This window comes from Fusarium proliferatum (assembly GCF_900067095.1).
Source record: "Fusarium proliferatum ET1 genome assembly, contig: FPRO_scaffold005, whole genome shotgun sequence".
In the NCBI taxonomy this organism is placed as follows: Eukaryota; Fungi; Ascomycota; class Sordariomycetes; order Hypocreales; family Nectriaceae; genus Fusarium; species Fusarium proliferatum.
Genome location: NW_022194794.1, coordinates 2,787,948 through 2,806,990, shown reverse-complemented (window position 1 = coordinate 2,806,990; position 19,043 = coordinate 2,787,948). Strand labels below are relative to the sequence as shown.

The 19,043-nt window shown below is 50.4% G+C and overlaps 7 protein-coding genes across 7 annotated transcripts; 2 read left to right on the top strand and 5 right to left on the bottom strand.

Annotated features, from left to right (window-relative positions):
- Positions 1 to 792: 792 nt before the first annotated feature.
- FPRO_11170 (uncharacterized protein) lies at positions 793 to 1,145 on the bottom strand (the record flags this gene model as incomplete). Its single annotated transcript, XM_031232213.1, has 2 exons — positions 793 to 1,052; positions 1,094 to 1,145. 2 exons carry the CDS (start codon positions 1,143 to 1,145, stop codon positions 793 to 795), a joined length of 312 nt encoding a protein of 103 aa, XP_031082173.1.
- An 850-nt stretch (positions 1,146 to 1,995) lies between these two features.
- Positions 1,996 to 4,739, bottom strand: FPRO_11169 (putative homoaconitase precursor; the record flags this gene model as incomplete). Its single annotated transcript, XM_031232212.1, has 8 exons — positions 1,996 to 2,483; positions 2,533 to 2,914; positions 2,968 to 3,815; positions 3,866 to 3,925; positions 3,977 to 4,120; positions 4,218 to 4,315; positions 4,371 to 4,675; positions 4,728 to 4,739. The coding sequence occupies 8 exons, from the start codon at positions 4,737 to 4,739 to the stop codon at positions 1,996 to 1,998; spliced, it is 2,337 nt and encodes a 778-aa protein (XP_031082172.1).
- A 686-nt stretch (positions 4,740 to 5,425) lies between these two features.
- Positions 5,426 to 6,434, top strand: FPRO_11168 (uncharacterized protein; the record flags this gene model as incomplete). The annotated part of the gene is made up of 2 exons (XM_031232211.1): positions 5,426 to 6,029; positions 6,076 to 6,434. The coding sequence occupies 2 exons, from the start codon at positions 5,426 to 5,428 to the stop codon at positions 6,432 to 6,434; spliced, it is 963 nt and encodes a 320-aa protein (XP_031082171.1).
- A 350-nt stretch (positions 6,435 to 6,784) lies between these two features.
- On the bottom strand, positions 6,785 to 8,235 carry FPRO_11167 (putative KGD2-2-oxoglutarate dehydrogenase complex E2 component; the record flags this gene model as incomplete). Its single annotated transcript, XM_031232210.1, has 4 exons — positions 6,785 to 6,901; positions 6,950 to 7,132; positions 7,180 to 7,566; positions 7,618 to 8,235. The coding sequence occupies 4 exons, from the start codon at positions 8,233 to 8,235 to the stop codon at positions 6,785 to 6,787; spliced, it is 1,305 nt and encodes a 434-aa protein (XP_031082170.1).
- Positions 8,236 to 9,362: 1,127 nt separating this feature from the next.
- On the bottom strand, positions 9,363 to 10,612 carry FPRO_11166 (uncharacterized protein; the record flags this gene model as incomplete). The annotated part of the gene is made up of 3 exons (XM_031232209.1): positions 9,363 to 9,730; positions 9,781 to 10,420; positions 10,469 to 10,612. The coding sequence occupies 3 exons, from the start codon at positions 10,610 to 10,612 to the stop codon at positions 9,363 to 9,365; spliced, it is 1,152 nt and encodes a 383-aa protein (XP_031082169.1).
- Positions 10,613 to 12,497: 1,885 nt separating this feature from the next.
- On the bottom strand, positions 12,498 to 13,515 carry FPRO_11165 (uncharacterized protein; the record flags this gene model as incomplete). The annotated part of the gene is made up of 3 exons (XM_031232208.1): positions 12,498 to 13,025; positions 13,077 to 13,312; positions 13,362 to 13,515. The coding sequence occupies 3 exons, from the start codon at positions 13,513 to 13,515 to the stop codon at positions 12,498 to 12,500; spliced, it is 918 nt and encodes a 305-aa protein (XP_031082168.1).
- A 351-nt stretch (positions 13,516 to 13,866) lies between these two features.
- Positions 13,867 to 18,479, top strand: FPRO_11164 (putative SMC4-Stable Maintenance of Chromosomes; the record flags this gene model as incomplete). The annotated part of the gene is made up of 3 exons (XM_031232207.1): positions 13,867 to 14,727; positions 14,773 to 18,126; positions 18,243 to 18,479. The coding sequence occupies 3 exons, from the start codon at positions 13,867 to 13,869 to the stop codon at positions 18,477 to 18,479; spliced, it is 4,452 nt and encodes a 1,483-aa protein (XP_031082167.1).
- Positions 18,480 to 19,043: the final 564 nt, after the last annotated feature.

Genomic DNA, 19,043 nt, shown 5'->3' with positions numbered 1-19,043 from the left:
GAGGGAATGTCGAGATGAAGGCGATCGCGGGGTGTAGATCTGTCATCCGAAGACCATGGATATCCGATTGGAGCCGATGAGTCTTTTGGCACTATCGTCAACAGGCGAAATGGAGTCGAGATAATTCAGGGAATTATATGGCAATGAGCATGATTGTTACAAGAATGATGTATACATTTTATAAAATGGTATAGACGGCGTCGTGATTGCAACGCTTACTTCCTAATCAGGCAGTTTTGGCACTTCGCCGAGATCGGACTAACAACCATGAGCGGCTGAGACCTCTTCCATTCATAAGAGTGTGATATCGTATCTTCTTTAGTAGCCAATGCTGTAAAGGAGAGTCTTGGACCTCACGTAATCTGATACTGGCTAAATAAACAATAACGAGGCTTCCCAAGCGTCGTCTGTTGTAGTCCCGGTTGGCCATATCGCCCTCCAGCAAGTCTGGCTATACCATCAATAACTCCTCGGCAACTCAAGAACCCTCTCACTGATATAATTCAAGATCATCTCCCTACCAACCGGCACAATCCTCGGAACGAGGCACTCCCTAAACCACCTCTCAACCTCATACTCAACCGCATACCCCATCCCCCCCAACGTCAACACCGCCCTCTCACACGCCGCAAACGCCGCTTCAGCAGCCATATACTTTGCACTATTCGCCGCAATCCCAATCTCATCCTGCATTACCTGTCCGCTCACATCGTACAGCCTCGCAGCGTGATATAACGCTAGTTTCGCCGCTTCAAGGTTCATGTACGCATCGGCAAGTGGATGAGCTATTGCTTAGTTCATCCCGATCTGTCGTTTGAACACAACCCGGGTTTTGACGTAGGATGCTGCTTTGGAGAGGGACGCGTAGCCGAGACCGAGGGCTTCGCCGGCGAGGAGGCAGCACTCGGCATTCATTCCGTGGAGAATCATTTCGAAATCCTTGTTTTTTGCGCCGATGAGGGATGAGGAGGGGATGGTATAGTTGTCGAAGAATACTTCATTGGTGTCGACAGCTCGGCCACCCATTTTCTTGAGCCGTCGCATTTCGAGACCTGGTTGTTATAGTTGAAATCAATGCAGAGAAGTGAGAGACATTCGCTTGGCTTCTTGACCTTATCTAGTGGTGTAGTTCTCGCGAGGATCATCTTTGACGCTACTTGTGCACAGGTTATCCAGATCTTCTGGTCCTTAACGTTGAATGAACCATCAGAGTTCTCCCTCGCCTCCTTCTCTAGACGAAGTGTATCTAGCCCAGCGTATGGCGCCGTGACTCCAAAGCACACTCTACACTTCCCAACACAATCTTAGGAATAGTCTCCTCCAATTGCTCCCTTGACCCAAACTTGGCAAGAGGTTGCGTTCGACACATAATTTTCTGACAGCGTTGCGGACTGTTAGTTGGTTGTCTTAGAAGCCTGTCAGGCTCATGAGATGTCTTGGGAGTGTTGTTGAGAAGGTGCGTCGTTGTGCTGGCTGACGTAGCAATGGGTGGAGGTAAATGAGGCATCGTGAAGCTAATCGCGACATATTGACAGCGGGGCTACATATCATCCTTGGATTGTGTTCTTTCTTCCTTGTGCTCTGTCTTCGATGTCTGGTTGTAGTTCGATTAATGGGGGCACTTGATAAAGCTTGATGATGTTGAAGTGCTCTTTGCGTTGAATGATGATGAGATGCGGAGAGAGCTTGGGGCAAGGTGCCAAAAATACCCAGCCAACAGCCCTCTCAATAACTTCTAAGATTACCTACCTACTTTTGTCGGCTGGGAGAGCATTCGCCAAGCCCCGAGGAGCAACAAAACTTCTGGTATTGACTCAATCTGCAGAACTCAATGGTCCGAAGGCCTCCTAAGATGTACTCAACATGCCCAAGTCTTGGGGCAAAGATCCCAAGATTTCCTGTCTCTCCCAACCAATGGGTCAGTTTCATGAGGTTCAAGACTTTTACTTATTTCCAACATCTAATACCCTCTATATTACACAAAAATTGCACTTTTCAAGCCTCAATCTTCGACTTAACCCACTTCTCCAAGCCACCCTTCGCGATAATCTCCTGCACATTCGCAGGCAATTCTCCAACCTTCTGCTCCCATTGCTTGCCATCCTTCTCCGTAACAACGACCTTTGACCGCCTCACATCCCAGACAAACTTCCACCCTGTTCGTCGAGTGAGTGGCTTCTCAGTGTCGTTCTTGTACGTCTCGCGGAGACGCTCGACTAGACGGGGTACCTCGACGCCCATGAGCGCGTTGTTGATGCTGTTGCGGCTGAAGATGTTGCCGAAGCTGCCCGAGACCACGAGAGGAATCTTCTTGGCCAGGATGGCGGTCGCGGCTTGTTCGCGTGATGATCCGCAGCCGAAGTTGAAGCCGGTGACGAGGATATCGCCGGGCTGGGCGATTTTGCCGAACTCGGTGTCGTAGTTCTCCATGCAGACTTCGGCCATCTTCTCTGTTGTGATGTTGTCCTCGTATGTGTACTTGCCTATCAAGCTGTTAGTTGAGCCGTGGGGAATGAGGAGGGCTTGACGAACCAGGGTAGATTCCATCAGTGTTGATGTTATCGCTGTCGCAGAAGACAATCTCACCCTCGACCTTCTCAGGGAAGCCCGGGAGGATCTCTGTCAGCGACTCCTCCTCGGACGCAGCAGGGCTTGCTTCCTCAGCGGCACCCTCAGACTTCTCAGCAGCGGCGATCAAAGCATCAGCTTCGTTGATGATCTTGTCAAGGGCATCCTCAATGGACAAAGCCTTATCAGCAACAAAGTCACCGCTTCCCTCCCCGATGATGACCTTCTCAACACCCTCCGGCTTCTGGTACCAGCCAGGGCCAGCGATCTTGCCTTGGAGAGCACTGGCAGCAACGATCTCAGGGCTGGAGAGGTATGCCTTGGCTGATGTAGAACCCATGCGGCCCTGAATAGGTGTTAGCTTTTGGTTATAGTTCAACGGTGATAAGAGCTTCTTACCTTGAAGTTACGGTTACTGGCACTAATACCAACCTCACCAGGCTCAAGAAGACCCTTGCCCAAGCCGATACATTGTCCACATCCTGAGATCATGGGAATAGCGCCAGCTTCAACCAACACCTGCCAATCTCCAGCCTCCTCGGCAATCTTTTGCTCAGGAACGGATGCCGCGGAGATGTAGAACTCGACACCAGGAGCAACCTTGGCGGGCTTACCCTCCTTAGCGGCCTCACGGAACACACGAGCGGCAGCCGCGATATCAGATGCTCGAGAGTTGGTGCAAGACACGAGATAAGCCTTGTTGACGGGAATGTTCTCAGCCTCAAGCTTGTGCAGGGGGGTGGCGACCTTAACAGAGTTGGGTCCTGAGACAATCGGTGATAGAGTTGAGAGGTTGAGGTACAGTTCTTTAGCATACGTGGCACCGGGATCAGCAGACAATCTGTTCTGATCGAGCTCGTCGATTCTCTTGTGGTTGATACGATCCTTTGAAGAACCGTTGAACATGGCGTTGGTGGTGGCCTTGGCGCGGTACCATGAGATGAGCACATCGTCGACAGGGAAGACACCAGCGAGGGCACCCCACTCCGTTGTCATGTTGCTGATGGTCAAGCGCTCGTCGATAGTGAGGCTCTCACCACCAGCAAACTCGATGGCGTGGTTTAAGACTTGATCATCACGGAAGAGGCCGCAGAGAGCAATAATGACATCCTTGCCAGTAACTCCAGGGGGAAGAATGCCAGTGAAAGTGACCTTTGCAACGGGGGGGACCTGCCACCAGGTCCGTCCAGTAGCCCAGATAGCGGCTGCGTCTGTACGAACGACAGCAGTGCCGAGACAACCTATACCTACATGTGTGTTAGCAGCCTTAAAGTTTGACTTTTGCCGTGTGTCATACCTCCGTACATATTACTGTGGCTGTCACTAGCTACGGAAACTGTCTCTGGCCAGGCGTATCCTATCTTGCGTTAGTACAGTGTTTCTTCAAACTGATTGAGTCGTTTCATACCCTCTTCGATCATGATCTGGTGTCCAATTCCCCTTCCAGCAGGATAGTTTGTGACCCCGTGCTTCTCAGCGAATTCACGAATTAACGAGTACTTTCGAAGGTTGGACTCTGAGGTGTTTGAGACGTCATGATCAAGCGTGAACACTGTTGGGGAGTTAGTGAGGCAATTCCCATGGTACAACGCATCCCGTGGAGAGAGGTAGATGCCATCGTCAGTCCACAGAACACAACCACCACTCACCAAGTTGACGATTGTCATATATCTTAGAAGCCCCAATTTCTTCAATGAATTTTCGGGCTATAGGCCAGGTATTATCATGTGACATTATGTGTTTCGGACTTGAAGTTGATGTCAGCGCTCTGAGCTTCATGTCATTGTGCTCTGACAACGTACGCCAACGACAGATACGAGCCGCTCTTTATTTTCTTGCCTTCAGGAAGACCGACGGCATGTTTTTGCGCTATCTTTTCGACAAGAGTTTGGGGATTCTCTACCACAGGCGCACGCTGGTACTGGAAGGCTGAGGAGGTAGAAGTAGACGAGTTCTCGAGTTGAGTGTGAAAGGCATATTGCCGTCGGGCACTCGGCGACGTGTAGGCACGATGTTGTGTGGCGATGACGAGGGATCGAGAGCGAGATATCAAGGTTCGAGACTGGAGCCGCGCAACCGCGACGGCGTTCAGAGTGACTGCTCTTCTCTGTACAGACTGTCAGACTGCGTTCGAGAAGACTGTGGCTAAGGGCACATACAAAAGCAACCATTGTGAATGCTCAATCAGATACCAAGACCAGATACCATACCAGAAAGTCAATTCTGGATCGAGACGGCGACGGTGTCGGGTGGATGGAAAAGAGTGCGAGTTTTAGATTGGGGATAGCTTCATGTTTTTTGTCTGCGAAGCCGGCCTCGGAGGATGGGTCATAAAAAATTCCTGGGGAAATGTGAGCGGAATAATAATGGCAGCGACGTGATTGGTCGGAGATTGAATACCCTTGTACCCGGAACTTGACCGCCTGCCGAAAGTGGAGCCGGACGTTTAACTACATCTCAAGAACAACTCAAGATGGTTCAATTGTAAGACATTCCTCTCTTTTGGAGCTGTAAAGCACATGTCATATATCTTTAGAAGATGCTACTATGGTCTCATCCTAATCTTATGGTTAATAATTACTAAATTATGCTGGAATATCCTGTGTTTGGGATCCTTAGTCTTTATTCAGTGACTATACTTCAAATGCCTGTGTGTAGACTAACCTGTAGCCTCTCGATTACAACAACAATTGGAAAGATATGGAATAATATTTAAGAACAATTCATGTTCAATGTCAAGTCGTGAGTTTATCCAATTTCTGGGGTATCGGCAACTTGACTAATTGGCCGATCACTGATCATTTATCTGCTCACGTTCCCCTCCAAGTTTCACCCCGCATCACTTACACAAGCCATCATGTCTCTCCGCAACCTCAAGGCCACTGCCGCAGACGCAGCATCCCACCTGCTTGAAACATTCTCCAATAAATCCATTGTTCGCCGTCAGTTTCTCGACGCAAATCAACTCCAAAAATTGGCCCTTACGCTTAATCGTCCAACACTGAGCGGCAAAGACGTATCTGAGCGGCCGCCTATTGAAGGCACACCGATACCAGCGGGTTATCATCTCGTATACTTCACACCAAATGGCACAGAAGCAGAATTAGGCGCTGACGGGAGCGATACCACTTATAATGCCTCTAAGCCGTTCACGCGGAGGATGTGGGCTGGTGGTAAGATGACCTGGGTTAGTGATGTGTCGCTTCGTGTGGGTGATCACGTCGAGGAGAAGACGAGGTTGCTGAGTGCGACGCCGAAGAAGAGTCGATCAGCAGGGGAGATGGTCCTTGTGGAGGTTGAGAAGGAGTTTTGGGGGCCGAAGGGTTTGGCGTTGACGGATCGGAGGTCCTGGGTGTTTAGACCTGAGATTGATCCTAGTACTGCGAGACAGCAGCCCAGAGTGCTTGAGGATGTTGTCCGCGGGCCTTCGATCATTAAAGATTTGGATGCCAACAGTGAAGGTAAGTTTCGCAGAACATTGCAGACCGATGTTGACTGAGAGAACAGGTGCCCCCATTAGAGAACTGCGCTGGTCGCCAGTCGGCCTCTTCAGATTCTCAGCCCTTACCTTCAACGGACATATGATACACTACAATCAAGACTGGACTCGCAACGTTGAAGGTCATCCAGCTGAAGTTGTGCATGGGCCTCTCAACCTCATCAACCTGCTGGATTACTGGCGAGACATTCATGGCAATGGTGGAAGCCCAAGAGAGATCACATACAGAGCTATGTCACCTCTGTATGCTGGCCAGACCTATAACATACGAACCTCAGCGAAAAAGGAAGCTGAAGGCGAAAAGGCTTGGGAAGTTCTTGTTGAGAAAGATGGAACGGTTTGTATGAAGAGCGAGATCACGGGCTAGAGATGCTAGCCTTGAGATAATTAATCATAAGCGTCGGATGAGATCAACAAAAGTCTTCTATTCCACATTTTACATTTCATCTTAATCCAGTAACTTTTGTTAGTGTAGAGTACAATCCATACATTGCAGAATAGGAGCATTGCTCCGGTTGCAAAAAAGATCTCTCTTTTGTACACATTTCTAGATCTCCTCACCTCAATCACACGATAAACACATGCATGCGACGTAGTAAGCATCTGAATTAGTCCAACTCTACAAAGGCGCCAGCCATGCAGAACAATGCTCATTCCTCCGTCTAAACTCAATCGCTTTAGCATACATATGAACTCTCTACTCTAACACAGCAACTTTTAAACGAGGAGCATGCGCGAAGGATCCTCAATGTACTTCTTAACGGTGTTCAAGAAAGTGACGGCCTCTCTGCCGTCAATGAGGCGGTGGTCGTAGGTCAAGCTGATGTACATCATCTGCGAAAGGTTAGCACTGGATGATGGATTGAAGAGGGATGAACTTACAGGTCGGATGACGGCCTCGCCCTTGATGGCGACGACTTCTTGACGAATGCCGTTCATGTTGAACACGGCGGCCTGGGGGTAGTTGATAACGGGAGTTCCGAACATGGAGCCGAAGATACCGGGGTTGCTGATGGAGAAGCTTCCGCCCTCCATGTCCTCCATAGTAAGCTTGCCATCACGAGCCTGTACTCATCAGCACTATTCTCACCATCAGAGTCATCGAAACATACCTTCTTAGCAGCAGAAGCAACCTCCCTCTCCAACTCAACAATGCTCAACTCGTGTGTATTTCTCAACACAGGCGTAACCAAGCCCTTAGGCGCAGAGACAGCAATGCTCACATCGACATAATCGCGATACGTGATGATCTCCTTCTCCGTGTCGATCATAGCATTGATCTGGGGAACCTTTTGCGCAGCGAGTGTAGTAGCTTTTGTGAAAGCGCCCATGTAACCGAGACGGACGCCGTGCTCTTCGGCAACTTCCTCCTTGTACTTGGCGCGCCAGGCGATGATGTTGGTCATGTCGACTTCTTGGATGGTTGTTAGGGATGCGCAGGTGTTTTGGGACTGCTTGAGGCGCGCGGCGATGGTCTTGCGCATGCGTGTCATTTTCTCCTACAAGATTGTGAGCTTGGGATAACGTTGCTATGGTTTGGGCGGACTCACGACTCGCTCACCGCGGGACGGGCCGCTTGATGAGCCTTGGACGGGAGGGCTGGGCTTAGACTCCTTGGGCGCCGGCTTCGATTCAGCGGGTTTTGAAGGCTTGGGGGCCTCAGCAGGAGCAGCTTGCTTCTCCTCGGCCTTGGGTTGTTCGGCGGGCTTTGACTCTTCCTTCTTAGGCTCCTCCTTAGGTTTTGACTCCTCGCCCTCGCTCTTCTTAACAGACCCAGCATCCTCGCCCGTCACGATACGCGCAAGGTCCTGTCCGACAACAACGGTATCGCCCTCCTCAGCAAAGTACTCAGCAATAGCACCAGGCTCGCTAGCATTGACAAGAACATCAATCTTGTCCGTCTCAATACTAGCAATCTCCTCATCCTGCTCAACCGCCTCGCCAATCTTCTTGGGCAAGCTAGCTAATGTTCCTTCGGTGATGGACTCTGCCATGGGCGGCACGGAGACGATATACGAGCCATTGAAGATGCTGGAGTTGCTGAAGAGTCGTCGTTGGGGGTCGCGCTGGCAGAGGATGGCGCTGTGTGTGAGGCTGGCGCGGGAGATGGCGACGCGCGATAGGCCGGAGAGGCCTGTTGCGGCCTTCATGCGCATGAATGAAGCCATTGTGAGGGTGTGGGCGGGATTGAAGGTGGAAGGGATGGGGAATGATGGGATCGTGGGGAAAGGAAAACAAGTTCTGAATTAAGCGGGCCGAGCTTCGAAGGTATCGCACGGACTTGCAGTACCTTTTTGGAGATGCTTATACGGGCAAAAGGGTATGGATCAATATTTACGGGATATTATAACTTAAAGTGTTATAATAAATGTCAATTGCTTTCTGACCTCGTGTTGCGTTGTTGAATCGCAAGTATTAAAGCCAAATTGAATGATTTGCAATACGTCACACAGGTGAGGTTGAATTCGACATCAGCAACTTACAAGCACTCACCTTAAACTGCGACAGCTGTGGTTGTTGAGAGCAAGAAAACTACTGATATTGAATCAGGATACTAAAATAAACTGGTCTAAAGGCTCTTCAAATCGTCCTAAATTTACCTAAATATTTTTATCACTTAGGATAGAGGTCCTACGTTTTCTTGCCTCCCTTGATGGCTCGGTGAGTGGCTCTCTCCGTAAACTTCCCTCCCGCGGGACAGGCGGAGACACCCGGACAGTCGCCGGACATTGAAACCCGACACCCAAGAACGTGAATAACATCACGAGCAGCTCTGCTAGTCATTTAGAGGAGTGATTTAAAATCGGTCAACTTGAATCGTTCCATCGGCTTAACAACTGCAACGCCGAAAGCTCACGGTCAGAATGGGTTTGCGAATCACATAATTCCTCATTTTGGACGATGGGCTCCGTACTTTGCGGAGCAAACTGAGCAATAGCTGCGGCAATGTTCGGCACAACGACTCCACGCCATGTTGTGCCTCAGGCATCAATATCCAAACTCGTGATATTTAACTCCCCAGCGCCCATGGCCTGGAGCCTGGATAATTCCGTGCAAGCGAGTGCAAATGGAATGCTAACAAGGTTGAGGCTGGCGGGCCGACACCGCTGTGCTGGTACAGAACCCAAATTCGACCGCGCATGAAGCGACACGCAGATGACACAGCATACGACACAATGGACGTTTTGCTTGACAATTAAGATTCAGTTGGTATTTATCCAGTGGTATCTAAGGTGAAAAAAGAACTCAGCCTCGCTGATATCATATCCAAAACGCCGAGGGTCGCCGCCCTGTTTCATGCACGATCATCACGCCGTTGTACAGCAACAGCCGTCTCTTCGTCAACACGGATCCCCGTCTCGCTGCTCTCATAGTCCTTCGCAGATGTATATTTTCTAAAGGGACTTGATATCGTGGTTTGTGTCCCGTGTGGCCATTCGCCTATGTCGTATAGATCTGGTGGGTTGTTGGATAGTTCGTGTGTTGAGCTTCCGCCGTCGTTTTCGCCCGATCGCGTCTTGGATACGCTGGTAAGGCGAATGCCGTTGCTGAATGGTGTGCTGAAGGGGGCGCTGATTTGGGTGGATTGGCCGCCGCTGTTGGAGGTGAGGAATGAGCCTGGGAAGATCTTGCGGGCGACTGGTCGAAGCATGGGGAGACAAGCTGTGAAGAGTCAGTACAGGACAAAATGGCAGTGTTCGGTATGGACATACCAGCAATTACGGCAAAGTTGCACTCGGCGATTGACCAAGCGTAGTGCTGTCCCATTTGTAGCGTCATCTCTTTTGAGTCCGACTTGAACTTGAATGACTCAATTAGGACAAAGATGGAGGCTAGACAGGTCATGGCACCAAACGCAAACAACGCAATGACAGCAACCTTCTGACCCCTGGGTAAATGAAGTTTTCCAACTTCAATGGCGGGCAGGATAAGAATGGCACAATCGATCAAAACGTGCGTCAAAACCGTCGAGAAGAAGAACGTCGATTCGCGGATATGGCATTTTGCGTCCCTCGTCGCTTGGTCCCCATCCCATAAGGCTGTGAGTGGTAGACATTGCAAACACACCATAAAGAGTCGCAGCAGAAACCATGCCACTGTGATGCATGACAGGACTTGGATGGGGATTCGGATATCGGAGAATTGGAAGAGACGCCAGTAAAAAGCGAGGATGGCGAATTTCGAGAAGGCGATGGCAAAGGTGTAAGTGAAGCTCGTCGTCCACATATGTATCCAGGCCAGTCGGTTTTTATCGTGAAACGTAAAGTCGTCTGTAAGTCCAACCTCCATTGGCTTTCCCAGTCCATCCTTGATCCATATCATTCCATTCGTCAACAAGGCCAATGAGCCCAACTTGAGCCATGTCAGAACACTTCAAATCCACGTAAGAGTTTAACATACCCAACCAACAACGGCCAAAGCGTCGTCAATGCCATATCCAGCTTTCGTGATCTTCCTCGCAACAAGTCGAGCAACAAGAGCCAAGGTCGCAAGAGGAAGAGTTATGGCGGCCGAAGCAATGATATTGGGGGTATCATCCCTCATGATGCATCGTCGGTAGTATTCCTGAGGTAACAGAATGGAGTCCCCCGCAAAAAACAACAACGATTGAGAAGCGGGAACCAGATCAAGAAGAGAGAGATGGGGAAGTATTAAAGAGTCGATGGGGCAAAAAAAGGCAGACCACCAGCTTGGTTAAGCATTTTCCCCAGACACCGACTCATGCAAAAAACCGGACCATGGATCCAACGGTTAGTTAGGCTTGAAACCATTTTGTAAGGGGGGGCAAGAGACGAGAAAAACGCGCTATCAACGCCCCTGGCGCCCCCCACGGGGAGACTGATGCTCATGATGATATCGACGTTGGGTCTGGGAAGGTTGAGAAACTCGGCCCATTTTTGAACTCCACTGAAAACAGAGCGACAAGCGTTGTGATTAGACAAAGTCATGTGCTCAATAAGACGATCTCCATTTTGACTCTTGTTTTTGGAGAATCGATATGACGATCCCAGTGGCGAAAAACTCTTCACCACCGCGGCAATTGAATGCTCGCTGTGAGGCATTGTCTACCCTGGTTAATGGCGCCTCGTGCTGACTGTGAGCTGCCGCTTCTGGCGCTGTCATGGAACCAGAATGTCACGCATTGATCGCCTGTTGCCTCGTCTTCAGCTCGGCTTCGATGGGTTCCAAGAGGCTTCAAACAACCTACCTATTCGGGCGTAGTTCATCTTGACGTCTCAGTGAACACAACAACATGGTGTGGGATACATACATTCACGTGCGTGCCTGAATTTCAATCAGCATCATGCATTTGATAATCATCCTGTAAAAAGAAGGGTCATGCATGGCTGGTGATAGGGGTCTCGGCCCTTGCTGTAGCTTATCTCGAATTATGGATCTGTAAGCTTGGAGATAAAGCCAAGGAAGCTATTCGGACCTTTAACATCCAGGGCTGCAAATCCGCTAGGGTTCTTTTAATATAAACTTGCATATTCCGAGGCTGCCGACCGGTTGATTACTCGGTAGACAATGAGTTTGTAATCATCAAGAAAAGTTTGACTGAGAAAATTTAAGCTATGGTGGTAAAAATTGGACCGTTGCAGAACTTGTAAACTTAAATGTCTCGGGGAACTTTTTCGGGATGACGCGTGCCGTTGAACTTTGAAGGTGGGATCCCTAGTCTCTGTCTGCTTACCAACGCTGTAACTTCAAGGATCTAACTGTCGAGAGGTCATGTTCTGGAGACGGACGAGATGCTCCTTGGATCAGCTCAAGGTCAATGAGTTCCACTGAGCTTATCTAGTTCCACAGTCGAGACCCTGAGGAGGATCTGCTTCTTCTCCGTTTTCACTAGATATAGCCGTAAACCCGGCTCATCCCCGGTGGTGGCGCCTCGATGTTCAGCCCCATCTTCGGTAGAGGCTCTGGACCCGGGAAATTTGTTAGTGAATGGCCCAAGACATTATTCTCCGAGACGCGGAGTTCTGATGGCAGAGGACAGAAGAGGAAGAAGAAGCAAAGATAGATATGGGCTTTTTGTTAAAATTAGTTACGGTGCTATTAAAGATAGTCATACAAACATCTTTTCGAACTCTGATAATTGGGAGCCCTGATTCCAGGCTCGGGGTCCTATCAGCTTAGTTTGTGAAGCCTAGACTAAAGCTCCCGTTCTCGAGCTGCGACAGCATTCCAGAAAATAGCTAAGCTTGCAAATTTGTCTTCTGAAAACGCTCATATGATGGGCAATAATAATACATCATGGCACGTTTCAAGTCATCATGTCCATGTTCACACCGGGAGCAGATCATCAGGCTGAGGCTGAACTAATCATTATACCAAGTCTCGAACGTTCTAAAATGACAAAAATGACCAAGTAAACGCCTACGCTATGCATGACCATCAAGAACATGACACCAATGTCAATAGCTCTCTATTCAGCATGTCCATTAATTCCACCCTTGATTCCCTCCAGAATTCCAGACCATTGCCCGCCATGTCGGATCTTGGTCACATCGGAGAACTGATCGCACGCAATCTTGCGCATGACAAGCGTATCCTTTGCCTTCTTATGCGTCTTTCCATTGCCGTGAAGAAGATACTCCTCGAACCAAGTCTCCTCAGATTTGTCAAAGGGCAAAAAGGTAAGTTGGCTGGCGCGCTCGGAAAGCTCGTCGTGTGGACTGTCCAATACAGAGGCGATCAATTGCCGAAAGAGTAACTCGCGAGTATGGGGAGATCGGGTTCGGGAGTAGAACAGCGCTTCCGAGATGTTGGTTTTCGCCATCGCACCGAAGAGAAGCTCGAGAGCAGCTGAGGTCTTCAATTTGGGCTGTACGGTGTAAAAGTATGACAGCGCAATGCTGTAATCGCCATCCTGAGCAGACTGGACGAGCACGGTCATAATGTTGTCGGCAAAGTCGGGAATCAGAGAGGGATGCGAAATGTACTCGAGCGCTCGCTGCAAAGTTTTGTTAGTCTCTGTTTTGACAATCACCAACGCAAAACATACCGAGTATTCCTGACGATCCAGATACCACAAGCCTTTCATGAAGATCTGATATTTCTTGGGCATACCAGACGCATCCACAAATGCATCAGAAGCGCTCTCGCGGCCTGCTGTTACGTCGAAATCGAGGAGGATGTAGTAGAAGATCGAGAACTTGTGCTGCATTGACATTGTGGATTCACAGATTTGCTGATGCAACTGCTTCAACGCATTGTCGGTCTTGGGAGGGTAGATCTTGGCTGCAATCGCGAGTTAGCACATCGAAATCAATTCGTGAGACAAAAATACCCTTTGTTATGCCCACAGCCCGTAGGACTCGATCAATGAACAGAGCGCCATCAAATTCCTTGCGCGAGTGTTCAATGTCTCGCTGGGTCTCACGATCATACGGGTTCGCAAGACCCTCCGCGAAGACCTCGTGCAGGTTGGTGTAGTCAAGCATTTCGGTGACGGGATACTGGACTGTTGTCGTAACACAAACCAATGTTTTGATAGCTCGTCAAGAGCTTCAAAGCTATCGCGAAACGGGCCATCAAGGCTCCGTCGCGAGATCACGTGATGAGAGCCGCCCCGCGGCCTGTGCTGGTACGTATTGTTTACACGACCGATTTGGACATTTCTAAACAAACCAACGCGGGGCGCAACCAATCTAATTTGTACAGCTTCCCTCGACACAACAACCCAGTCGACATTGGTTACACCGACCCAAGCTGTCGCTTATTTGTACTATTCATTGTTTGCATACACTCCTTCGCATTTTTCTCTTGTCTGTGACGAGAGATATTCCTTCACAATGTCTTCCCCTGTCCGGCCAAGGCGCGCAACAAGGCGCACCGCCATTATCGATTCTGACGACGAAGACGATGTTTCCAACCGCTCTAGAGTCCAGGATGAGGAGGAGGACTTTGAACCTGAGAAGCCGGCGCCCCGAAGACAGACTCGGTCACGCAAATCGACGACTCCTGCGCCTGCGCCTGCTGCTGCACCGAAGGCGAGAGGGCGTCCTAGAAAAGCGCCGACTCCAGCTGCTTCGGCGGAGCCAAGCGAACTTCTGGATGCCGATACGACACTAAAGGCAGAGGCGAGTTCTCCTGCGAAGGTTGCGTCGCCGCGTAAGCGCAAGAGCACAGCCAGATCATCGATCTCTTCAGTTCCCGACCTGGCCCCCCCTACACCGAAGCCAGATTCACCGACAGCTTCTCAGGAAGCTTCTGCACTGGCCGATATCACTGATTCTAGTGTGAATACTTCTGTTGTCGACAATACACAGGCAACTATCAAGCCGATCAAACCTATGGACACCATTATGGAGAAGCCAATGGATATTGTGCTCAAGTCACGGACATTAGCTGTCCCTGTTGTTGAAGACACAACGCCCAAGTCTCGAATTGTTTTGACGCATCTTATACTCAACAACTTCAAGAGTTACGCAGGCCGGCAAGAAGTCGGCCCTTTCCATGCTTCATTCTCATCCGTTGTCGGACCCAACGGTTCCGGAAAGTCAAATGTTATTGACTCTCTGCTGTTCGTCTTCGGTTTCCGAGCTAGCAAGATGCGACAGGGCAAGATCTCTGCTCTCATTCACAACTCAGCAAAGTTTCCGAATTTGGATCATTGCGAGGTCGCCGTCTACTTCCAGGAGGTCATGGATCAGGTAAGAAATCCTTGTTCTCTTGCGACCTTGGACTAACTTTCCAAGCCCGGTGGCGGCCATGAGGTTATCCCTAACTCCGAGCTCATCATTTCCCGAAAAGCCTTCAAGAACAACTCTAGCAAATATTACATCAATGGCAAAGAATCCAACTTTACAACAGTCACCACTCTTCTTCGCGATCGGGGCGTTGATCTTGACCACAAACGATTCCTGATTCTCCAAGGTGAGGTCGAGTCCATTGCTCAGATGAAGGCCAAGGCTGGCAATGAACACGAAGACGGTCTCCTCGAATATCTCGAGGACATTATCGGTACGTCCAAGTACAAGGCGCCCATCGAAGAATCCGCCACCGAGGTAGAGACCCTCAATGATGTCTGCATGGAAAAGAGCGGTCGCGTTCAGCACGTCGAGAAGGAAAAGAACAGCCTTGAAGACAAGAAGGACAAGGCGATCGCCTATATTCGCGACGAGAACGAGCTGGCGATGAAGCAATCTGCTCTCTACCAATTGTTTACTCACAAGTGCAATGAGAATATTGCTGTTACAGAGGAGGCCATCAGCCAGATGCAAGCTCAATTAGACGCCGAGCTGGAGAAGCACCATGGAGGCGAACAGATCATCAAGAGCCTCGAGAAGGACTACGCCAAGGGTGCCAAGGAGTTTGAAGCACAAGAGAAGTCAACACAAGCTTTGGTCAAGGAGATGGCCAAGTTTGAGCAGGAGCGTGTCAAGTTCGACGAGAAGCGAAAGTTCTTGGACGACAAGCGTAAGAAGCTTGAGAAATCTATTGTCAACGCCGAAACGAACTCCGCCGAAGCCGACGAGACCATCGAGCAGTGTGGAGAGGAGATCGAGAACCGCACCCAGGAGATCGCAGAGCTGGAGGAACAGATCCAGACTGCAGAGGCTGAGCTTACTCGAATTAGAGAGAGTCTTAAGGGCAAGACACAAGCTTTCTCTGATCAGATTGCCGCCAAGCAGAAGTCTCTTGAACCTTGGAATGAGAAGATCAACCAGAAGCAGTCCGCTGTCGCTGTCGCTGAGAGTGAGCTCAACATCCTTCAAGAAAAGGCCAACGCCGGCGCTGTCGCTCTTCAAGACCTTGAGACCAAAATCGCTTCGATTGAGGAGGGCAAGACTGCCAAGCGCGCCGAGCTCAAGTCCTGCCAGACCGAGAGGGCTAAGCTTCTGGAGGAGGCAGAGAAAATGAGGTCAGAGCTCAAGGTCCTGTCTGAGCAGGAGCCCAAGATTCGCTCCAAGATCTCGAATGCGCGCCAAAAGGCTGACGAGGCCCGCTCAAGCTTGTCTAACACACAGGCGCGGGGTAACGTGCTTGCTGCCTTGATGCGCATGAAGGAGTCTGGTCGAATCGATGGCTTCCATGGACGTCTCGGTAACCTTGGTACGATTGATCAGAAGTACGATGTCGCAATCTCAACAGCTTGTGGTGCCCTCGACAACTTCGTCACTGAGACTGTCGAGGCTGGTCAGCAGTGTATCGAGTATCTGCGAAAGAACAACGTCGGACGCGGTAACTTTATCTGTTTGGATAAGCTGAGAGTTCGAGACATGTCGCCCATCCAGACACCCGAGAACGCTCCCCGATTGTTTGACCTCGTCACGGCCAAGGAAGACAAGTTTCGAGCTGCTTTCTACCACGCCATGCAAGATACTCTTGTCGCTGCCGACCTCGCCCAGGCGAACAGAATCGCATATGGCGCCAAGCGATGGCGAGTTGTCACTCTCGATGGTGAACTCATTGACAAGTCCGGTACCATGTCTGGTGGTGGCTCGACTGTCAAGAGAGGTCTCATGTCTTCCAAGCTCGTCTCAGACGTCAGCAAGGAGCAGGTCGCCAAGTTTGAGAGTGATCGCGATGGCTGGGAGCAGCAGTTCAAAGATTTCCAAGATTATCAACGCGAGTGCGAGACACGACTCAGGGAGTTGGGCGAGCTGATTCCTCAGCTAGAAACCAAGATGCAGAAGATTAATCTTGAGATACAGAGCGCCGAGCGAAACATCGCCGACATGCAACGACGCATGAAGGAAGTCAGCAAGGAGCACCAGCCCTCGGCCTCCGACAACAGTCGCATCGCTGCTCTGCAGAAGGAGATCGCAAAGCTCAACAAGGAGACTGAAAGACTTCACGAAGAGACATCCAGCGTGGAGGATGAGATCAAGGCTCTGCAAGACAAGATCATGGAAGTTGGTGGTGAGAAGCTTCGTGCGCAAAGGGCCAAGGTCGACTCTATCAAGGGGGAGATCTCCTCCAACAACGAGGAAATCTCTAATGCTGAGGTCCGCAAGGTCAAGGCTGAGAAGCAGAAGATCAAGCTGGCGAAGGATCATGCGAAATCGTCCAAAGAGCTTGAGGCTGCTACTCGGGATCTTGAGAAGCTTGAGAACGACATCAACAACCAGGGCGAGAGAGCTGAAGAGCTTCAGGCACAAGTTGAGGAGGCTGAAGAAGGATTGGCCGCTAAGAAGAAGGAGCTTAAGGCGCTCAAGAGCGAGCTTGACGAGAAGACGGCTGAGCTCAACGAGACAAGAGCGGTTGAGATTGAGATGCGCAACAAGCTGGAGGAGAACCAGAAGGCTCTTCTTGAGAACCAAGCACGACTTCGCCACTGGGACGATAAGCTGTCGAAGATTGTTCTGCAGAACATTGACGACCTTACGGGAGGCTCATCGGGCAGCCGCTTCAAGAGACCCAAGCCGCAACCCAAGCCTCAGACGGATGACGATGATGACGTCGACATGGACGATGCTCCTCAGGACGATGTGGACATGACCGACGCTCCCCAAGAAGAGGAAGAACAAGAGGACCAAGAAGAGGATGAGGATGAGGAGGAATCTGCCAATGGGCAGCCAAACGAGCTTCCGAGATACACACCCGACGAGCTCGCTGACATGAATGAGAGGACACTCAAGGGCGAGATTGCAGCTCTCGAGGAGAAGACACAAAATGTCAACGTCGACCTTGGTGTCCTCGCTGAATACCGCAGACGAGTGGAAGAGCATGCTGCTCGTGCCTCAGATCTCCAAACTGCCATTGAACAGCGAGATTCTGCCAAGAAGCGATGCGACGACCTACGCCGTCTACGTTTGGAAGGTTTCATGGAAGGTTTCAGCGCCATTTCCCTCCGACTCAAGGAAATGTATCAGATGATCACCATGGGCGGCAACGCAGAGCTCGAGCTCGTCGACAGCTTAGATCCCTTCAGCGAAGGTATCCTCTTCAGCGTCATGCCACCCAAGAAGAGCTGGAAGAACATCAGCAACCTTTCCGGTGGTGAAAAGACACTCAGCAGTCTGGCCCTCGTCTTCGCTCTGCACCACTACAAGCCTACCCCTCTGTATGTCATGGACGAGATCGATGCTGCGCTGGATTTCAGAAACGTGAGTACTACCCTAACCCAAGACACTCGGCTACAATTCGACCACACTCGCGTGGGCATTCCATATGCGAATTGTTATCAATTCTGATTGAACCACCATGCTAACACTCAGCGCAGGTCTCGATCGTCGCAAACTACATCAAGGAGCGTACCAAGAACGCCCAGTTCATCGTCATTTCGCTGCGCAACAACATGTTTGAGCTTGCGGCGCGGTTGGTGGGCGTGTACAAGGTCAATCATATGACCAAGAGTGTCACTATTGAGAACAAGGACTACATCGCGAGACCGCCGGGACACTCGTCGCAGCAGCGCACGCAGGTTGGGGGTAATACGACGATACTGCCCTTTCGGTAAGGGGTGAGAGGGCTTGTATATGACGATGATGATGACTATGGATATGGCTTTGGCGGTTATTTTAATGATATGGAGGCTAGATTTATGATATATCCAATGTTTGGTGTTTGCTGATATCCTTTATCTTTGACCTCTCCTCGACTCACCGATACAGAACCTCATCCAATCCCGCTGTGTCCAGCTAACATTCACATGCCACGTCACTCTCACTCATCTTCCCTTTGCCATCTCCCAATACACCGTGAGAAAGACTCAAACTGAACCCCGTCCTCCCCTCGTATCACACTCGCGTCCCACGATCCAGGAACCAACTCCTGTGTCACCGAGCGCGTCGAGACCTGAAGACCTGGGACATTAAGGATCCCCAAGCGAACCCCTGCAGACACCCGCCCCTTCGATCTCGCAGCCGTCGATGCCGTACCACGCACCAAGTGCCGGTCTTTCTCGGCTCTGTATGCGTGTCTTGCACGTCACGATGTTGTGTCTCGGCAGATTATACGTGGGCGGCCTCGACATTAGGATATGGCTGCTGTACGTCCTATAAGTAACGCCTGCAATCAAGCC